The sequence below is a fragment of the Mustela lutreola genome, chromosome 9, assembly GCF_030435805.1.
Source record: "Mustela lutreola isolate mMusLut2 chromosome 9, mMusLut2.pri, whole genome shotgun sequence".
NCBI classification, from domain to species: Eukaryota; Metazoa; Chordata; class Mammalia; order Carnivora; family Mustelidae; genus Mustela; species Mustela lutreola.
Window position 1 is genome coordinate 22,463,724 of NC_081298.1, and position 20,596 is coordinate 22,484,319.

At 46.4% G+C, this 20,596-nt stretch overlaps 1 protein-coding gene across 2 annotated transcripts; it reads right to left on the reverse strand.

Moving 5' to 3' along the window:
- Positions 1–2,937: 2,937 nt before the first annotated feature.
- Positions 2,938–20,071, reverse strand: AAR2 (AAR2 splicing factor). 2 transcript variants are annotated; one of them, XM_059133319.1, is made up of 4 exons: positions 19,997–20,071; positions 16,242–17,049; positions 12,754–12,983; positions 2,938–4,266 (listed from the first exon to the last, which is right to left on the reverse strand). In XM_059133319.1, the coding sequence occupies exons 2-4, from the start codon at positions 16,996–16,998 to the stop codon at positions 4,099–4,101; spliced, it is 1,155 nt and encodes a 384-aa protein (XP_058989302.1). In that variant the 5' UTR covers positions 16,999–17,049; positions 19,997–20,071; the 3' UTR covers positions 2,938–4,098. The 2 variants fall into 2 exon arrangements, with proteins under 2 accessions (XP_058989302.1, XP_058989301.1); XM_059133318.1 differs by lacking the exon at positions 19,997–20,071 and adding an exon at positions 19,679–19,815.
- Between the last annotated feature and the right edge of the window lie 525 nt (positions 20,072–20,596).

Below are 20,596 nucleotides of genomic sequence, written 5' to 3' on the forward strand. Positions count from 1 at the left end.
CCTCTTACCCTGCCAGGACTTTCAATGTTCCTTATCCTGCTCTAGTTTTTTCCAGAGCATTTCTTACAACTAACAATCTCTGTAACCTACTTCTTATGCCTGTTGTCTTCCCCTCCCCCCGAATGAGCGTAAGCTCACCACCGGGGCAGCACTCAGTACTGTTTGCATGAAGAAGGAACAGAGCCTACCGCTGCCTCCCTGTAACTTCTCCCGTGGGTCCCAACTCCATGCTCTCAAGGGCGCAGAGACCTCCTCCTTCAAGACAGCTCTCCCAGCCTCTCTGCTCTTGGATGAGGGCTCCACATTTTTCTCCAGCTGCTTCTCATTTGCCAACTCCCTCTCCCCAAAATGTAACCCATCTGTCAGCATCCCTTTAGAAGTGTGAAGTCCAGATTTGGACCAGGGAACAATGTCTGGAGGTGACACAGGAAAAATGGAGAAATCTGGGGAGGGAAGAAGATAGACAAAGATCCAAGAAAGGCAGACCTGTGGAATTTCTTTCGTACAGCCCATCTGATATTGGACTGAGAAGCTCCCTACTTCTACCTTCTTCCCACCAAACATTTTGACTGACAGCCCCCAGGATCCCTGTTTTCCAGAGAAACCTAGTGAGTTGATGCCCGTGAGCACTAGATTGAGGACACAGGACAGAAGGCCTGGCAGGTTGGGGACACACCCCTCCCCCCCAGTAGGGAACAGCTGACACTACTTCTGGCTCCCATTCCCTCTTCCCCCATCTCGGCCAGGAGGCCAGTCCAGGGCAGGAGCCCAGGTTTGGGGGAGAATGCACCAGCAAGGAGACCTTGGATACTCTGGAGGTAGAATGTTCTTGTGAAAACAAAGCCTGCCTGGGCCAGATGTATGGAACTCTGAGGCAAAGAAGTGCCCTGGTCAGCAGGGGACTGAAGAGAAGAGCGGATCCACACTGCCCCCAGTGTGGTGACTCCCAGCTCAGGTGACTGTCCCCACTCTGTTCTGTTTTGGATGTGGAGGATGTGACCATGGGGCGGAGACTCGGTGACAGCTTCGCCCAGGCATTCACTCAGCGTCTCTAGCCCCTATTTCAGCAAGGGATGGCATTTTGGTCAAACCAGAGTCTGATTAGTTGGAGAAACCAACATGTCACAGCACCCTGGGCATATTAAATCATATTTACAAGGGGATGACGTGGGGAAAGTAATTATCGATGGTGAGAGGCAGTCCGCAGCGGGATCTCCGCTGCTCAAGTGGTGAGAAATTAGAGGGATGGGCTCAGATCAGCGAGGGCTGCCGTGGGGACAGTGGGAGTGGTTGGAGACTTGCTACCTCTGCTGATTCTGTTAATAGGATAAAGCAGCCTTGCAAATAAGAGCCAGACCTCAGGAGGCCTGCATTTGAGGGGATTTGGAAATCAGGCCAGGTCCTGCCAATATCTTCACTTTTAGATGTGTTAGAACTGGAAGGAGCTTACAGATCAGCAAGGCCACTGGCTCTCCGTTTGCAAGGTTTCTGTCTTCCAGAAATACTGCAAGTATTAAGTAATAATTAATTTGTTTTCACATTTTTTATTCATCAAAGACACATAGAGGACTGCCAGCTGGGACACACAAAAGATGGAGTCGATGTCACTCCGCCCCGAACGAGAGACCTATTGGTTTTTTGTCAGCTCAGTCGCGTTATCCTATGCAAATGTAGTTTCTCTTTTGAAAACATTTAAAATAACACAACAGTCCACTTCTAAATACCTGAGGGAGCCTGGAGAATCTACATCAGAAACCCCAAATCCAAGCAAACTCTCTTCCAGAGAACGGAAGGGGCTCGTCCAAAGTCGCACAGCTGGCTGGCACCAGGACCAAGGCTCCATCTGGGAAGTGGGGAGAGAAGGCTGTCAGGGGCCCTGGACACCAAGGGGCTTGGGTTTGACTCTTGTCCTCAGTCCCTCCTAGCTGTGGGGTCCCGACAGAATGAATGAAGTTCTCTGAGCCCATTTTCTTATTCGTAAAATGGGGAAATTAGTAGCACTTACCCCCTATTTTTGTGAGGAGTCAGTAACAGAACACAGCACTTGGGGGTAGCAGGTCTGTGGAGACAGAAGACCAACAGCTTGCTGAACAGAGTCATGTGATCCCTACTTCCATGGGTTGCCCTGACAATGTTAATGGGAGACAAATTCTGTCCCAGTGGAGCTCTAGGTACTAACCTGCAATGCTGTCACTTCAGGGTAGTTTTTCAAAACTAAGTGTGCCGTAGGACCCAGGCCATATCCAGATTCACTGCCTCAGAATCCCTGCAGGGTGGGACTTGGGAATATGCACTTAAAAAAATTATTAGTGAGATATAATTCACATAGCATAAAATTCCCCATGTTAAGTGAGTACTTTCTGTGGTTTTAGTATATTCGTAAGATTGTACAATCATCACCACTAAGTCCAGAACCTTTCCATCACCTCAGTTCCATCACTGTAACCGGTAGCAGTCAACCCCATTCCCCACTCTCCCAGTCCCTGGCAACCAGTAACTGCCCTCCCTGTGGATCTGTCTGTCCCGGACAATCCCTACGAATGGACTCATGTAACATGGGGTCTGTGTCTGCCTTTGTTCCCTCGGCATGACGTTTTCAGGGGTTCATCCACGTTATAGCATGGACCAGGAATTTCTTCCTTTGGAATGTGCACTTCTAACAAGCTCCCCAGGTAGTTGTGATGAGTGGCCTTCAGGAGGAAGAGAATAATTTCTGGTTATTATAAAGCTACAGGGCCTCAATCCTTCCTTCAGGTATGCCTGTCTCGGCGGCCCCACTGGTTAATAGCAGGCAACGCTGGCTGCTTGCCTCCTCCAGAGACTGAAGATGTTGGGCAGGGTCTGCTGGTGCTCAGCAGGGAGAAGTGTGTCTATGGACAGTGGCCTGGCAGCCGAGAAGTGGACAAATTAACTGCAAGAGAGACTCACACAAGGGGATTTAGTCTCAACTCAAAGACTTTAATGTACATTATGCTCTTGACAAAACATCTCCAAGGAAACAAGTGAAACCAAAAGTCTTAACCAGCATGGATTCGCATTCAGAAACCTGGTGTGAGCTGCACCTTGGGAAAGCAGGGACTCTTGTTGGAGTACAGCGGTTTGAGGTCAGGGTGGCAGGAACTGCGTGTGACAGGCACAGCCTCAGGACTCCGAGGGAATGCAAGCATCATTACTCCTGTGGCTGGCAGCTCCACAGCAGGACTGGGAAGACCTAGATTGGCCAGGTCCTCCACAGAGCCCTGAATAAAGGCACAAAAAGAAGCCTCTCCAGAGCAAGAAACTCCCTCTTTGTTGTTCAATCTCCAGGTCACCAGAAAGAGTCATGGTGGCTCTGGTGAGGCACGGAGCCATATGGAAGGGATGCCAAGTCCCACCTTTGGGTCTGAGGCCTCAAAATGGGACAGATGAGAAGGATGTGGCTTCAGCAAAGCTCCTGAGGTCAGGAGCCACAACAGTCTTGGACAACTACCCACTGGGACCTCTGGACAGAAGGAAGAAACTTGGAGAAAGCAAAAACTGACCATTTGTCAGACTCAATCCAACTGTATTCTGGGTTCCCTCTCCCCACTCTGGAGCTCCTGGTGGTCCCATGTCCATGTCTTCTGTGATGCGTTCCCATTCAACAAGGACAGGCAGAAATTCTAGCTCATCTCCCTCTCCCCCTGTTTAACTTTTAAATCACCAACTGATCGCTCAAACCCTGTGTGGTCCAGAGTTTCTTGTTTTCTAACCGTTCTGTCGAATAAACAATCACTTTCCTTAGGCTATTGGCTCACATTCTTCTCCTTTGGAAGAAGTAGGGTGCTGCTGAGGCAGGTCTCTCCGGAGAGCTTCTGTAAGAGCCCATCTGGAATCTGGTCAGGTTAGCCTCGTGGCCAGGCTGACGGGAACCCATGAAGGTGGCTTCGGATGCATACTGCCCCCCTTGAGCACCGAAGAAACTGATTTATTAGTGGAAGAGGGAATTCTGGCTCCATCTCTACAGAATCTGGTGGGGTCACTACCTACCCCCTCAGGTCCCAGAAGGAAGGGGTGAGTGGAGAGGCCAATACTGCAGCTGTAGGGGAAGAGGCCTCCCCTTGCTGACAGCATTCCCAGTTAGCCCGTCTCTACACCCTCAGGGAGCTCCACCACCACCGGGGCGCAGTCCTCTGGCTCTGCCTCAAAGTCCCACCGAAACTTCTTGGTCAGGTGAGCTTGGAACTTTTCCGCTTTCTGCCTCAGGGTGGCATCCACGGCAACACTGCAGGCGGAGGAGAAGAAAACCTACAGAGAACAGAGGATAAGTCACCCTGAGAACATGGAGAGGGCCGAGAAAGCTGTGGAAATTTCCTCGTGGTGTTCAGCCCTCTGGGGCGGGTGGATCAGCTGCTGCTGGCACTGGCCCAGGACACCTGCAGTGCTCCCCCCAAACCAAGGAAGAAGGTCCAAACCCAGCTGAGAGGCTGGGGCAGGACTTGAATGGAAAATCACTATCTTGGGCAGAGATGCCCCATTAAGAGTAAGGCCAGTGGGGCCATCACCCTGGCCCAGTCCCCTGGGGAGCTCTCCTGAGCACCTGGGCAATAACTACACCAGCAGGTGCCAAGAAAGACCTGGAGGGTTTATAAGCCCCTGCATCCCATAAAGTCCCAGGCTCTAGGCCAAGGAGGCTGAAATGCTGCTCTAATCTTCATGGGTCACAGGCTGCCAGTCAGAGGTTTCTATTCCCCTTGGAAGTTATCTTTGACGTTCTTCTTATAAAATTGTGCTAACAGGAGCACCTGGGTGGCTCAGCCGGTTAAACATCCAACTGTCGGTTTTAGCTCAGGTCATGACCTCAGAGTCGTGAGATGGAGCCTCATCAGGCTTCATGCTGGGCAAGTCTGCTTAGGATTCTCTCTCTCCCTCTCTCTCTGGAAGCCCCACCCCCCAACCTGTACACGTGCTCGCTCACTCGCTCTCTCTCAAAAAAAAAGTTGTTGTAACATGTACATAATACAAAACTACCACTTAAACCATCTTTTTACATTGTCATCTTAAAAATTAAATACACATAATATTTACCATTTTAACCATTTTTAAGTGTACAATTCAGCGGCATTAAGTACATTCACAACCATCACCATGATCCATCTTTAGAATTTATCTTTCCCAACTGATACTAGCCACACACACTGATTTCCCATTCCCCCTCTCCCCAGCCCCTGGAAGCCACCCTTCAGCAATGTACAAGGGTTCTATTTCTCCACATCACTGGCAAGCTCTGTTTTTTGTTATTTATTATTATTATTTTTCAGTAAGAGCCATCCTGACGGGTGTGAAGTGGTATTGCACTGTGGTTTTGATCTGCGTTTCCCTGATGATTAGTGATGCTGAACATCTTTTCATGTAGATGTACTGGCCATTTCCGTGTCTTTTTTGGAGAAATGTCTATTTAAGCCCTTTGCCCATTTTTAGTCAGGTTTCTATTGTTGTCGAGGTATTGCAGTTCTTTATACATTCTGGGTATTAATCCCTTGTTTTGATGTTCTTTTTGATTCAGTTTCATCTGATATAAATGTTGAGCAGGGGGCAGAGCAGTAATTTTCTCTGCATCAGACACTCCATTCTGGATTTTCCTGGATCCCAATCACTTCTAAGAATAACAGCAAACTCATTACTCCTCATACTATTTTGCTGTTTTCAAATTCAAAGACGTTTCACAGTATCCCAACAGATCTTCACAATGCTCTGGGAATACCTATTTTAGGGAAATGGAGGCTAAGAGAAGTTAAATGACTGGATGAAAACTGACAGGAAAAGAAGGGGCAGTTTTCCCCAAACCACCCCACAGATACAGGAGCGTGAGGGTGGGGGAAGCCCTTTGTTCCCCATCGGTTTCCCACTGTAGCCAGCCTGCAGGTCACCGTGGAAGGATCTGGGCTCTGGTGGCCTTGACCTGACAAAGTTAACAGGTGTACTCTACAGCTGTTTCTCTACTGCCTGTTAGCAGGAGTAAAGCTCATTTCAGTGGTCTTTGTTTGGAGTCATTCTGTTGGAGTGGTAGCAGGGATAGAAGTGATTGGGGGCAGTGGGTGTGCAGAAGCAGAAGTGGGGGGGTTACAGAATTTGGTTTCATTAACTTGGGAATCGACTAAATACAGAAGCGGGCAGCAAAGCCACAATAAAACAGCAGATCAATAACTAATTAGAGGGGCTGTGTGAGCTTGGCGGTGAGAGGGCAGCAGGGAAGCCGGCTGCCTGTCTGCAGGCAGCTAATGGAGCTTGCCCTGGAGAGCTGACTGCAGAGCCCGGCTGAGCTCTGGGGAAGGGCCCCGCATGGGGAGCAGCAGAGAAGCCTTGTTTCAAACAGCGTTAGTTCCAGAGGCCCTGCATACCCCTGGGTCTGTCCTGAGATCCTGGGGAGCCTGCTGGCTGAAGCTGCAAAAGCCTCTTCCTCTCTTCCCCTCCCTCCACAGTAAACTGGACCCTCTCTACACAGCCCCGCCTCTCCAGCCACGTCAAGCAGCTGCCAAACATACTCTGCAGCCTCTTCTGTCCCTCTACACATCCGTGCCTTTTCCTCAGCTTACAACACCTTCCACGCCTGCTTTCACCTTCTTCACCTACTAATTCCTACTAGTGACTCAGGTTCAGCTGAGACATCACCTCCTTCAGCAGGTCTTCCCAGACCGAGGATGGAACAGGTGCTCCCTTATGCTCCTCCAGCGTCCAGGGTTACCAGGAACACAGCTTCCATCTCAGTTAGGTAACAGCCCATTTACTGTCAAGCTCTCCCAAGAGATAAGGAGCGACTCCAAGCAGTGACTCCGGGTCCTACTGCACGCTCACTCCCGACACGGCGTCTGACACAGAGGACCCATGAGGTGTGTAGTGAGCAAAAGAATGAAGAAGACCACAACCACAGACTCCATGAACATCCATTTTTGGTTCACTTTTGCACAAGTCCTTGGCACCAAATAATTGCTCAATAATTATGTGATGGTGCTGGACCAAATAAAGGACTTGTCCTGGGGAGGAGGTGGCCCCTGAATGTCACCAGCTCACAAGCCACTTCCTTGTGAGAGGTCTCTTACAAAAGCCCAAGCCGAAAGGAACTGCTCCAGCCTCTGTTTCCCTAGCCTGGGCCTGAACCCTCCTATGGCATTTCTCACACCGTGCTCACAGTATCTGTGCTCCTTAAGAGTAGAGAATGAGTCCTTTTTATCAACGTGTCCCACACAGCACATCGCCCAGGGCCTGGCACAGAGTTAGGGCCCACAGGAGGCTCACTAAACAGCTAAGAATGAGATGCAGGGACTGCCCTGCATTTGGCAATGGCCAGCAGTGACAGGTCTGAACAGGCTGGGCTCAGACTCATCACTCATCCTTCCCATCCATCTCTCAAACAATGTCTGGGAGTAAAATCAACCAGAGGCAGGTATAACAGAAACCTTCTGTCTGAAAAATAAGGCTTCTAATTTTAAAAGTGCTTTGTCCTTTTCAAAGAACTTATCAATTTAATCTTTACTACAAGCCTGGGTACTATAAACCTGGGAGGTAAGAGGACAGGAAATTACTATTCCCACTGTACAGATGAGAATGGTGATAAATGCAGAGTAAATGACAGATGTTAAGCGAGATCCAGTCCCAGCAGGGAAATCTCAGTCCCTCATCCCTACTGAGACCTTTATGTCTCGACATAGACTTAAAACATTCCTCATATTTTCAGCATTGCCCCGCGGGAAGGCAGGGGACTTGGAGACCAGGTGCTTCTGGAACTGTCCTCTCTGCAGGCCTCCAGGACTCAGGGTATAGCCCAGGCTGACTTTTTTTAAAAAGCAACTTAATTGAGGTCTAATTTACATACAACTAGATTCACCCATTTTTAAGTGTTTGATTTGTTTTGACAAATGTGTACACAAATGCAACCACTCTATGATATAATCAAGACAGATGCTTTTTTCTTTTGGTATTCAGTTTTATGAGTCTGAAGCTCTCATACCATCACAGTCAGGATACTGAACAGTCTCATTACTCTGAAAAATTCCCTTGTGCTGCTCGTTACTGGTCAAACCCTCCCCTTACCTAAGCCCCTGGCATCCAGTGATCTATTCTTGTCCTGATAGTTTATAATTTGGTATTTTAAAAACCCATAACTCAGAAAAGGAGATGTCTAGACATTACCTAGTTTTCAAGCAATAATTTTCTTTGATTCTCTTGTTTTTAGATTAACTTTATGGCTTCTTCAGAAAACTTGGTAATGATCTAATTCTTTTACTTGTTAAAGTGAAATCAAGTAAACACTTCTTAACATCACTGAGAAATGAATCATCTTAATATCAGAAGATCAATCCTGGATATTTTAAAAATACTTTTGAAAGAGGACAACAACATTTCACAAACAACTGCATTTCTCTGAAACTAAAAGCACACCCTTTGGGTATTTTTCTTTAAATACAGAAAAAGCTATTAATATTGTTATCATTAAGTCTATATATTCTAAAACTGTAAATTACTTTAGCCAGAAATGTGAAAGCCTTCTTTTAAACCCAAGTTAAATAAATTGAGTTCAGTCAGGTCACCTTGAGAAATCCAAAATATCAAGGTAGGTAGCTGAGTCACTATCTTATCCTATTTTTTTTTGGACAGACAAAAAAGATGAAATTTCCTAATTTTTTCAATTCCCAAATGATTTTTCAACTTAGAATGAAACTAGCCAGAGGTAGAACATTCTATTTCCACTTGCAGAAGAAGAAAGTAGTGTTAAATAAAACTATCATTTCACAATGGTTTCTAGGGGAGTAAAAAGCAACAGGAATCATGTCTTCTAAGGTCAGTTTAAGAATTTGGGATATTTCTCTGGGAGTAATAAATGGGAACCCACCCCACACTTTAGAATCAAAACTCGGCCTTGCCATCCACTAGCTCTGGTGATCTTGGGCAAAATCACGTGACCTCTATGATCCTGTTTCCTCACTGCAAAGTGAGATTATATACTTAGCTCTGAGCACTGTGGTGAGGGCTAAATGAGATAATGCACACAGTAAGTGTGCAAAAGTGACAGCTGACGGCAAAAGGTGTGCGAGTAGGTAGGTGATATTGATCATGCCAGGAGTTTTGGTAAAAACACTATAGACATCACTGTCAGAGCAAGTGTATTCATCAGGAGTTGAGACGGACACTGGATTTAGAATATAGGCAAGAAATAAAGCTGGAAAGCACAGATGGCCTATTGTGACTTAAAGTATTTTAAAAAAAACAGGTTACCTGACTATATGCCTCAATGCTATGCAATCAGCAGTGAGAATCCTTATTTTCTACATAACTCATTTTCCAACATGCTATTAAATTCAGATTATCCTTTCGTTGGTTTTAAACAAACTATGGTGACTCAAGTTGCTTTTAATAAAAGAAAAAACTATCTATTTTTGTAAAACAAATGATTTTTATTCAAGCTAAATCCATGGGATTTATAAGAACCAGTGGCATCTATTCAAAAGGGCCTCTAATGGCAGAGGCCATTACGTGGCTAATTTTATACCAGCTAACGTGGCAGCCTTTTAGTGCTTACACACACAAACACCAGTCCCTCTCCATGGGTAGTAGCCATTTAAGCTCCTAAGTAAGAAAGCCAGTTCTACTTACTTGACTACCTGGGGGCAGAGCAGGAGGCTGGCTGAAGAAGGCTTTTGTGGGCTGATTCATTCACTCACACACACCCTGAGTGACTGCCTCTGTGTGGGGGTCTGGATTCTCACTGCCAAGATGGTACCAACGTTAACTCTCCATTAAAAAAAAAAAAAAAAGCTCTTGTAATATCCTTTTCTACGCTGTGCCTATTGAAATCTGTCATCCTTCCAGTACACGGTTAAACGCCTCCCTTCACAGTCACTCCTGATCCCCTCTTCTCCTCCTCAAATTGCAGCCTCGTCTGAATTAACCAATTCCTTTTCAGTGTTTCTAATGCCCCTTGATCAGTCTGCATCGTTTATACCTGTCACATCAGGGGCATCTATTTACGTTACCACAGGAATTATGTACTCTAGCCATCTAAAAACACCCAATAACACAAAGTGAGAGAAGTGCTAGGCTTTGACCAGGTGTTGGAAATCACCATATGAATAACAAACCAGGCTTTGGGCAAAAGTTCATGGCTTAGTGGGGAAGTCAGGCAGGCAAAGTACACATTTCAGCAGGCAATGTCTGTGTAATATCATAGCGACAAGTCCAAAGTAGGCTAATAATATGGAAAGAAGAGGGTTTGGGAAAGGCTTCAGAGAGAGGGATGCCTTGGGGGCATCTTGTAGGACGAACAAGTTCACACCAGGCAGAGTGAAAATCATGTTCAGTTAAGAAGGCATGAAACAGACAAAGTTTTCAGTTGTGCCAAATGAAAAAGTTCTAGATCTGCTGTGCTTATAGTTACCAATACTGTACTGTACACTTAAAAATGTGTTACGAAGGGGCGCCTGGGTGGCTCAGCAGGTTAAAGCCTCTGCCTTTGGCTCGGATCATGATCCCAGGGTCCTGGGATCGAGCCCCGCATCAGGGTCTCTGCTCCGCGGAGAATCTGCTTCCTCCTCTCTCTCTGCCTGCCTTTCTGCCTACTTGTGATTTCTGTCTGTCAAATAAATAAATAAAATCTTTAAGAAAAAAAAAGTGTTAAGAAGTTAGATCTCAAAAAAAAAAAAAAAAAAAGAAGTTAGATCTCATGTGTTTTTTACCAGGATAAAAAAAGGGGTGGGGTTGCCTGGTTGGCCCAGTCAGTTAAGAATCTAACTCTTGGTTTTGGCTCAGGTCGTGGTCTCGGGCTGGTGGAAATGAGCCCTGCACAGCTCTGCTGTCTGAAGTGACTTGGTCAATTCATTTGTTTACTTTCCTACCAAAATATAAGCTGCAAGTCAGGGACTCTGTCTTGTTTACAGCTCTATTTCCAGTCCTGCAACAGGGCCTTGAATATAGCAGATGCTCAGCAAATACCTGCTAAATCAATGAAAAAATCTCTTTTGAAGGCAGGAACCTTAATATACGGACCCCTCAACACTTTCAGGAAAATGCTGTATATAAAGATAGGATGCTCAAAAATACGTGTTGACATTATTTTTTTTAAGGAGCAATGTCCTAGATTTTTCCAAATAATGACATCAAATTTTCGTGATTTAAAGTCCAGACAGAATTCTTCCAACCGTCAGCTCTGTACACCCAACCTAGGCATCTAGCAATCCAGCTGGGCCCTCACTGCTTCATATATCATTGCTGGCAACACAGTGCAATCAGAGGCAATCAGAGCTCAGCTGTTGGTCAGCTCTGCTGACAATGGTCAGGACAGCCAATGACACAGTGTGGCCCTCCTATGTTTTGTGTGACAGCATTAACGCATGTCATTCCCATGAATCCTTGCCAGAGGCAAGTCAGCAAGCTGATGCCCCCTCACACCCCTCATCAGTAACCAGCTCATGTAACCCAGGAACTTGCTGGGGGAGGACAGTGGTATTTCCCCTTCACAGGAAAGGTAAAGGGACTTAATTTCTCTGTTATGTCAAGAACCAATAAAAGAGCAGTTGTATAATTCTTTTTAAGTGGAACACACCAGGCTCAAGCCATCAGCTTGACCAACTTTCCTCATGGTCTGCATAAGGCCCCCAAGTGCCAGGGTTTTAAGTCAGCTGCCTGCTTACAGGGATTCTTCCAACAGTATGTTGTTTGTAGAAAAGCGTTCCATACCTCTGAGATATAAGCCCCTCATGATGTCTCCACTGATGCCAATCAAGAATCCTTACTGGGGGAACACATTATATTCAGTACATAGGAGCATAATCACAAGACTCAGGTCTGGGTTCAAATCCTGCCTCCGCCACTTACCAGCTGTGTGACCTTACATAAATGACTTAACCTTTCCGAGTCTCAATGTTCTCCTCTGTAAATAGGAAATAATCCTCCCTGCCTTGAAGGGTTCCAGAGAGATTAAATAAGGGAACCCTAGTAGCATGATAAACATGATGCTTGCTACCCAATAGGAATTTCCGGAATGTCTGTTCCTTCTCTCACCCTGGGTGGGAGTGACAGGTTAAGGAACAGCCAGCTTCTTAGGACTGGGCCTCATAGTGGTCTCACACATGGGGAGAAAAAAGCAGCTCCCAGAACAGAACGTATGGAAACTGACAGCTTGCGGCTTCTGCCTCTTCCACACTTGAGAAAGTTACAAAATGTGAGTGACAGAGGCTGTCCCAAGAACTTAAAGGATGCTAATCTATTTGCAAAGGGAGGAAATAGCACAGGATGAAGATTGTAAGTTGTTTGAAGCGTCTTCCCTAATTACCACTCATAATGAAAATTTAACTGCCAAGTTAAAAGCAAATTTCACTTTTTCTGTCAGAGAATCTCTGCAGAAACTGGCACGTTTTGTTTGAACAGGAAATCAAAGTTACTTTAATGCTTAAATGAGATCTAAGGAGCTGCAGATGTTTCCCTGGAAATAACAAGCTTCAAAACTCTGTCCTACTGGGTTATACCAACTTACGGCTACAGGGAGAAAGAAAAAGTGTTTTGAGCTGAGTAACTCACAGAGGTAGAGGTTAGTCGAATGCCAAGTACCCCACTGCGTGGCATTCTCAGAGCAAGGCAGGGAGACGGTGGTACAGAGAGAGGGTCTCTGGCATCACGGAACTTACAACTGAAGAGAAGAGAGAGCCAGGAAACGGCAACAAAAAAGTAACCCTCCCAAAGGGGCTTTCACACTTTCTCACCTTAGTTCTGACCCACATGGGTGTCAGCCAGAAGATGGCTCACCTGTAAGGTGCTGGTGAGGAAGTTGTTCTGGGAGACGATGTCCACGAAGAAGTCGGCCGGGATCTCGCCGAGCTGGTGGTAGAGGATGGAGATGAGGTTGATGTAGAGGGTGTGGTGCCTCACCATGGCTTCTTCGGAGCGACACAGGAGATTCAGGAGCCGCTTCCAGTGCTCAAATGCCTCATACACATTCCCCAGGAGGAAGCATACAAAGGCAAACTGGAGTTCACCTGGGAGGCACAGAGAGGAGAATGGTCCTGAGAGAGTGGAGTGCCCGATCTGCTGACCCCAGCAGTGGTGGCCTCCTGCACAGCTCTCCTGCAAGGGGGGGCAGGGGGAACGGTTTGCCCTGAGCACACACTCAGTTCAAGTTTGCTCAACTGCTCTAAATTCAAGCCACAAAAAAACCAAACCATGGTTTTATAGAATCAGACTGTAAGAGATCTACCAGTATTTGCCTGGCACTTAGAAACTTTATAAAACGTGTCCATGGCTATTATGCCAGGCAGATCCTAAACTGGACTGCTGATTGGTATTAGGAGAGTTTGTTGAAGATAAAGCTGCGCAAGCCTCCCCCACAGAGATCCTGGCTGAGGACAGATGGACAGAGCCTCAGTGTCTGTAGCTCTAAAAAGCTTCCTGGGTGATTCTGATGTAGACGGTCTGCTCCAGGGCCAGGGAATGCTGCACTACACCATGTAATCCCCAGCCCAACTCCACAAGGTGTTTGGGTTGGTGATACCTGTCTCATTTTACAGATAAAGTCAAGGGACTTACCCAAGGTCACACACTGAATGCTCGGCAATGAGAATAATGGAAGATAAAACAGAATTCCTACCAGGTGAGAACAGTTCCAGAGCTTCCCAGAAGAGGAAAATTTGTGAGTACTTCTTCGAGGCTTAGCCCTCAAGCCCAGATCACTTGCATTTGTTTAACCACAGTGCTCTGTGATTTAATCTCTATGAACAGCTTGGTGGCTAATAGCATGAACTCTGGAACCAAACTACCTAAGTTCAAATCTGGACCCCACCCTTCACAGATGTGTGACCTTGGGCGAGTTACTCAATCTGTTTATACCTCAATTTCCTTATTTGAGGACTGTGGGGGAAGATTAAATAAATCAATATAGTTCATATAAAGCATTTAAAATAATACCTGGCACAAAGGAGCGCTCAGGAAATATTAATTATTATTCCCACGTTTCCACCAGATGCCTATCTGAAACAGAGACCCCACAATCCAGAAGCCACTGTCCTTGGGCAAGCAACTGGGTCTCTGGTTGCCAAGATATACTGCTGTTGATTAGAGACATCCTCTCTGACTTCAAATTTAATGAGGGGCTCTTACACGTGGGCCATGAAAAGAACAGATGCACTCAACACCACGTACCTCTTTAAATGCAGGCTGTTTGATCTCTGTCACCTCCAGAGACATGAAAAACTAGTTCTCTATTCCTAGGCTTGTGGAACTAAGTTTGTCTAGCTACCTGGTCCAGATATATTGGATGTTTGACTGACATTTTCAAAATATTGTCAAATTTGGGGCACCTGGATGGCTTAGTGGGTTAAGCCTCTGCCTCCGGTTCAGGTCATGATCTCAGGGTCCCGGGATCGAGCCCCACATCTGGCTCTCTGCTTAGCAGGGAGCCTTCTTCACCCCCTCTCTCTCTGCCTGCCTCTCTGCCTACTTGTGATCTCTGTCAAATACATAAATAAACTCTTAAAAAAAAAAAGATATTGTCAAATTTTCTTTCTATGATAGAGATTAATGATTTGCTTCTACATTTGGCTTTACCTGGTTAGTTTATGAAAATAGGAACTTATTCTCTGAAATTAGGGCATTTACTTAAACTCATGCATTTCTGGCCTAGTCTGAAATTAAGTTAGGAGATCAGAAGTAATTTCAAAGAGCTGTCAGGAAGATAAAAAGTTATCCCTGCAACAGACCTTTCACAAGATTACTTTGAAGAACTAAAATGTTTAGGAGGTAGAAAACAGGACTTTCGTTCATTTTTAAGCCAGAATTTCCTAAGTGTTACTTACTAAATGATAATACTGTGTAATGCATTAAGATGCACCCATTAAAATGTGCCCTTTTATCAGAAAGCCAATGATATTAATGGCCCTATATTCAAATTTCTCACTGATCTTCCAACAGAAAAATATGCAAATACCTGGACAATTTGTAAAAGAAAAAATGTAAATAGTTGTTAAAGATGTGATGAATGTCTGCTGTCACTAGAATCAAAGAAATATAAATTGAAACGATATCATTCTCCAACCATCTCCAACCATCATTCTCCAACCATCACCAAAGAGGCCTTTGCTAAATCGCCATTTCAGAGATGATGGGCAACAGCCACACCCCAGTTCGCAACACACAGGCTCTGATCCAACAATTTCAACCCTAAATGTACGTATAAGTACACACAAGGATGTTCATTAGACGACATGACAGGGAAAATAGGGACAACTTAAAGGCCCACCAACAGAGGGCTGGTTCATTCACGATGGCACATAAGTAGCCACTATAGAGAAGGGGCTGTTTCAGCAACACAGAAACATGTTTATGTTAAAGCAGATTACAAAATAGTATACTGCAATCTTGTTTTTGTAAAAAAATCATTTATAGGGGCACCTGGGTGGCTCAGTTGGTTAAGCGACTGCTCAGGTCATGATCCTGGAGTCCCAGGATTGGGTCCCACATCGGGCTCCCTGCTCAGTGGGTAGTCTGCTTCTCCCTCTCACCCTCTCCCTTCCCATGCTCTCTCTCTCAAGTAAATAAATCTTAAAAAAAAATTATAAAAAAATCATTTATACACACAAACACATATAATTGAGGGAAAAAAGAGACACGGGAAATACACAGAGAACAGACTGCAATGAAATGCTGCACAGGGGTACATAACACATGAAACAGACAAAAAGGAAATATACCCAAGGGTACAAAATTTGGTTATTTCTAGGTGGTGGGAGTTGGGAATGCACTTTTGTTTTGCTTCTATGATGACCATATAGTACTTTTGCAATAAGGGAGAAAAATAACAATAAAAGCAAAAATAATTTTTAAAAAATCACGATCCTGGTCTAAGCCAGTGGAGAGACCAACACTGAGAGAATCAGGAGCAAACTGAGGAGGCAGATGGGAGACGGGGAACCAGGAGCCCTGGGCTCTGGTCTCATTTGGACCACATAGTTGGCCAAATCCTTTCCCTCTGTGAACCTCAATCTGTAAAATGAGGGGCTGGGCCACATAAGTGGTTCCCAAACACAGAACTGGCAGCATCAGGTTCACCTATGGTGTTTGTTTATTATATAGACAGACAGATAGTGCTGGGGCCCCACTCCAGCTCTCTGACTCAGTCCCAGGGGGAATGGGCAATGCTTCCTTGCCAAGTTTAGGAGCCGCTGGACTAGAAAACCGGAGATGTACCCCCTACTATACACCCATCTCCTGGCCCACTCCCAAAGAATCCTGTTCCTCCTCACCAAGCACATCCTGAGGGCTTCCAGGGAACTGCTTGCTGAGTACCGTCTCCAGGGCATAGCTCAGGTCCATGCTGTGCCTGGTTATCTCTGCTGGCGTGGCACCTGCTGGGAACATCTGTGTGGGCAACTCTGAGAAGCGGATCTCTGTCCCAGCTCTGGGCTTCATCTCTGGCAGCCGGGCCAGGCCCTCCTGGTAGCTTTTGCACTCAGTGCCACAGCAAGGTAGATTCTGTTCCACACGGTCCTTGGTGTGCTTCATGGACAGCACAGGAAGCACCTCTGAGAAAGCACAGATCTGTCGGCTCTCGGGCTGCAGCTTCTCCATTGTGGCCTCGCTGATAAAATTGGTGAGTGAGATCCACTTCTTAAGTGTGCTGTATGGGTAAGGGCCCAGGAATTGGTCCAGCTCCTGGAGGTTGGCCCTCATGGCCTCCACCTCAGCCTCTGGGGCTGGAGATAGGTCTACCTCTTCTCGGATCGCATTCCAGCGCAGGACCATCAGCCCCCGCTGCTGCAGGCTAAGGAAGAAGCCCATACGAGGCCCCACCTCCCTGGGATTGGCCTTGTCCACAGAGCTATAGTGGAGGAAATGGATGCCTGGTGGGATCATCTTCACGCCCCGGAACTTGGGCCCCACCTCCCAGGAGTTGTAGTCAATGCCAAACTCTGTCCCCTTGGGCATATTCAAGATGACCACAGTGGCCCCTTCAAAGAACAGGCGCTTGGCAAGCTCAGGATCCATTTGCATGGCAGCCATGGCGCCAGTGCTAAGTGACCAAAAAGAGAACCTCTCTTGTCTTCCAAACAACTGAAAAAGAAAGAAATCAGAATTAACTGGAACTTGAGGAAAGATGCTTCATTTGCTGAGGGTTCTGCATGTGCCAGATTGAATCAGACCCTGACATAATTATCTCCCTTAATCCTCGCCACAACCGTGGATCAATTTTACTGAAGAGGAAAAGAGGACTCAGGGTGAAGAGGATTTTGTGTTTTGGTTTATTGAGAAAGAACACGCACTGCATAGCTGGAAAGACACTGAGGATAAACGATGTGCTCCAGGTCATACAAGGTCACACAAATTAGAACCTGGGTACCCTGTCCTCCAGGCCAGTGTTCTTCTCACTGCCCACTCAAGATCTGCTCTCAGGATCTCTCTCCCACAACAAGATGAAGGTGGGGAAAGCCTGGGTGGTCTATTAGAAACTATGACTGTGCCTAAACTGCCTCATACTGTAACTCTGCCTAAACCCTATCACTGAAGAGTCCCAAGGAGCTAAGAAGGATGATTAAATCCAGCATATACCCAGTTTCCCATAAGCCTTAAGGAAGGCCCAGACATGGACAGAAGGTGGAAAGTGGGTGCTCTGCATCTGAAGTGGGTGTTCATTCACAAAATGTTTGGAAGTGGAAAGCTTTTCAACCACAAACCTCCTCTTCATCTTCTATGCATAAAAAACCCCTAAAGTCCAGGGAGTGAAGCAACTTCCCAAAGGGCCCACAGTCAGTGGCAACTCTGGACACCTTGCCCAGAAGAGATTCAGGTGGGATGGCTGGCCTAGGATCAGTATTTAGAAGAGAAAGAGCAAGAACACTTATTTTACCCACCTCTGAACTATCCACGGGGACATACTGACATAACGTGTAGGCAGGCAGACACTGCCTGGGTGGTATTTATAGGAATGGTTCCAACATGAACTAATTTAATAAAAACAATTATCTAACCTTCTAGTCCCAAGACGCTTACCTATTCAATTTAACAAATAATCACTGAGGGGCGCCTGGGTGGCTCAGTGGGTTAAAGCCTCTGCCTTCAGCTCAGGTCATGATCCCAGGATCCTGGGATCAAGCCTCGAATCGGGCTCTCTGCTCTGCAGGGAGCCTGCTTCCTCCTCTCTCTCTGCCTGCCTGCCTCTCTGCCTGCTTGTGATCTGTGGAATAAATAAATAAAATCTTAAAAAAAAAAAAAAAAAAACAAATAATCACTGAGCGCCCACACTGGGCCAGATCTTTGCCTGAAACAATGATCTATGAAACATCCACAGGGTAGGACAGTCACTACTGACTCTAGGGACTTCCAACCCAGCCAGATGCACAAACAAGACCCCCAAATTTCACAAACAGAAGAACCAGCTGCCTGTTTAATTCTTCTTACTCTTTTCTATGTTAAGCAAACAGAACAAAATAAAGCAGTGAGAAAAGGAAGGCCGACCTGTTTCCAAAAATGGTAGAGGCAATGTTTTATCATCTTAACCCCAAATCACAGTAAATGACTTTTACTCTAAATTGGCATTTTTTTTTCAAACTGCAAGTCAAAACTCATTAATGGGTTAAGAAATCAATTTAGAGAGTCTCAACCAACATTAAATTTTTTTTAATGGAAACAATAAAATTTAAAAAAGAAAAAGAGCGCATCATGAGTAATAAAGATAATAACTGTCTTCTGAAGTTTTATGTTTCTGTATGGATTCTTGGTCACGAGGTAAAATGTATTTGTTATTGTAGGTCACAGTCAAAAAAGCCTGAAAGCCGCTGCTCTAAATAATTTGCATCATCATCATCTTATTCCCAGCCCTGAATTCAGAAGGTACTTAATAAGTACTTGCTAAATGAGGAGCTACTACATTTAGAATAATTGTTCATCAATTAGCCATTTTCCCTTGTGGTACCCGCGCTCCTTCCTCCTTGATAATGACATTCTTTTATTCTAATTACACCAGTGGTAATTCTCTTCCCTGTATCTTCAGCAGCTGGCACATGGCCTGGCACAGAGAATATGCCCTGGAATGCACAAAGTCCCATCCGTCCATCTGCTTCTCGCCGTCACCTCCTTACTCCAAGTTAGCCGTTCTCCATCCAACAGCCAGAGTGAACTTTTCAAGGGCCCAACCTAAGCATGTCACCAGCTCACACTTAATTCCATGTGAGTGGCTTTTCTTATGGCTCCTGGAAAACCAGAATTTTTACCATAACCTACAAGACCTACAAGGCCTGGGCTGCCTGGCCCCTCCCAACTCCTTCCGTTGGTTTCATACCATGCACCCTGCAGAGTTCTCTGTTCCCGCCACACTGGCTGGAGACTTCTTGGGTTAAAAAAACAAAACAAACAAACAAACAAACAAAAAACTATTCCCTCTCCTCTTCCTCAAATCATTTTTTCTGATCTCAGCTCAATATTCACTTCCTCACTAAAGCTTGCTTGACCCGGGGTTTGATCAGGTATCCCGTGAGACACTCCCTGGCACCCTGGACCTTTCCATTTCACTGATCAGGCTGCAGTTCTGCATTTATGTTTAGCAGAGGGCTGTCAGCTCCGTGAGCCTTGAGTCTTTTTGTTCCTCCAGCCCAAACCAGCCCCTCGACAGGCATTTATTTAATAAAAACATGATATCCATTTTGTAGATGAGAAACAAACGGTCGGTTCGGGCCAATTACCTTACCCGAAATTAGAGTCGAACAGAACCATAACAGGCGCGGCCAGGGTCTCCGGCCCTCAAGGTCCCAAGTTCGGGAAACAGCTAAGTTACCCCGGGTGCCCCAGGAAGTACTGGCGACGGGGGCTCTGGTGACGGCTTCTCAGGGAGAAAGGCCTGCAGAGCCACCAGGGTCCCAGCACCCGCCCACAGAGGGAGACGCGCGCGTCCTGCCGAGGCGCCCCACTTCAGGGCACTCTGCGATCCCGAACCGGGAACAGGGTGGCTGGGCCACACGGACAACAAAAGCAGAAAAGTTCAAACAGGCCAGGCGGCCGCACTCACCAGCTTCGGATTCTCCCCACTGCCGAGCACCGCAGGAACGCACCGGAAGTTCTCGCGGTTTGGCTCGGGACGGGAGCGACGGGGAAAGCGGTCCGGCAGAGCTCCTGGTCTGGGGAGGAACGGTCCGCGCCTGCAGGTTCCGCCCCATTAAATGTTGCCTTTTGCTACTTTAGGTTACGCGTCTCCTGACCGTGGATAACAACCTTCACCAAACTATGTATATCCTGCTCCAGAAACACACCCGCCAGCCCTAGTCCTTTGGTTATAATCAGTCATGGTCGGGAAGCTGGGGTCATGATCATGGCTGTCTAGTAGCCACATCAGATGCTCAGTAATGGTCCCTGTCAGCCAGTTTCTACCTGAGTATCACCACTGGCCCATGATCATTCAGTCGCTGTCCAACCACACTCAGTCCTAAAGGAGATTGTCAGAAACCCAGCCCGCAGGGCGGAAAAGCGGTAAAGTCGTCCCAGCAGCAATAGCCACTACATGGGTCCCTCTGGCCATAATCACCAGTGTCCTCAGGTGGTGCAGGCTAAAAACATGCCTGAAGGGAGGGAATTTCTTGTCTGGTTCTCTTTTGTTTCCCAGGAACCTAGC

Excerpts from the sequence above, each read along its gene's own strand:
- AAR2 (XM_059133319.1), bottom strand. The coding sequence starts at position 16,998 with ATGGCTGCCATGCAAATGGATCCTGAGCTTGCCAAGCGCCTGTTCTTT. Across the intron at positions 12,984-16,241 it reads AAGCCCTCAGGATGTGCTTG|GTGAACTCCAGTTTGCCTTT; the intron begins GTGAGGAGGAAC and ends TGTGCCTCCCAG. Across the intron at positions 4,267-12,753 it reads TCCTCACCAGCACCTTACAG|GTTTTCTTCTCCTCCGCCTG; the intron begins GTGAGCCATCTT and ends TGTTCTCTGTAG.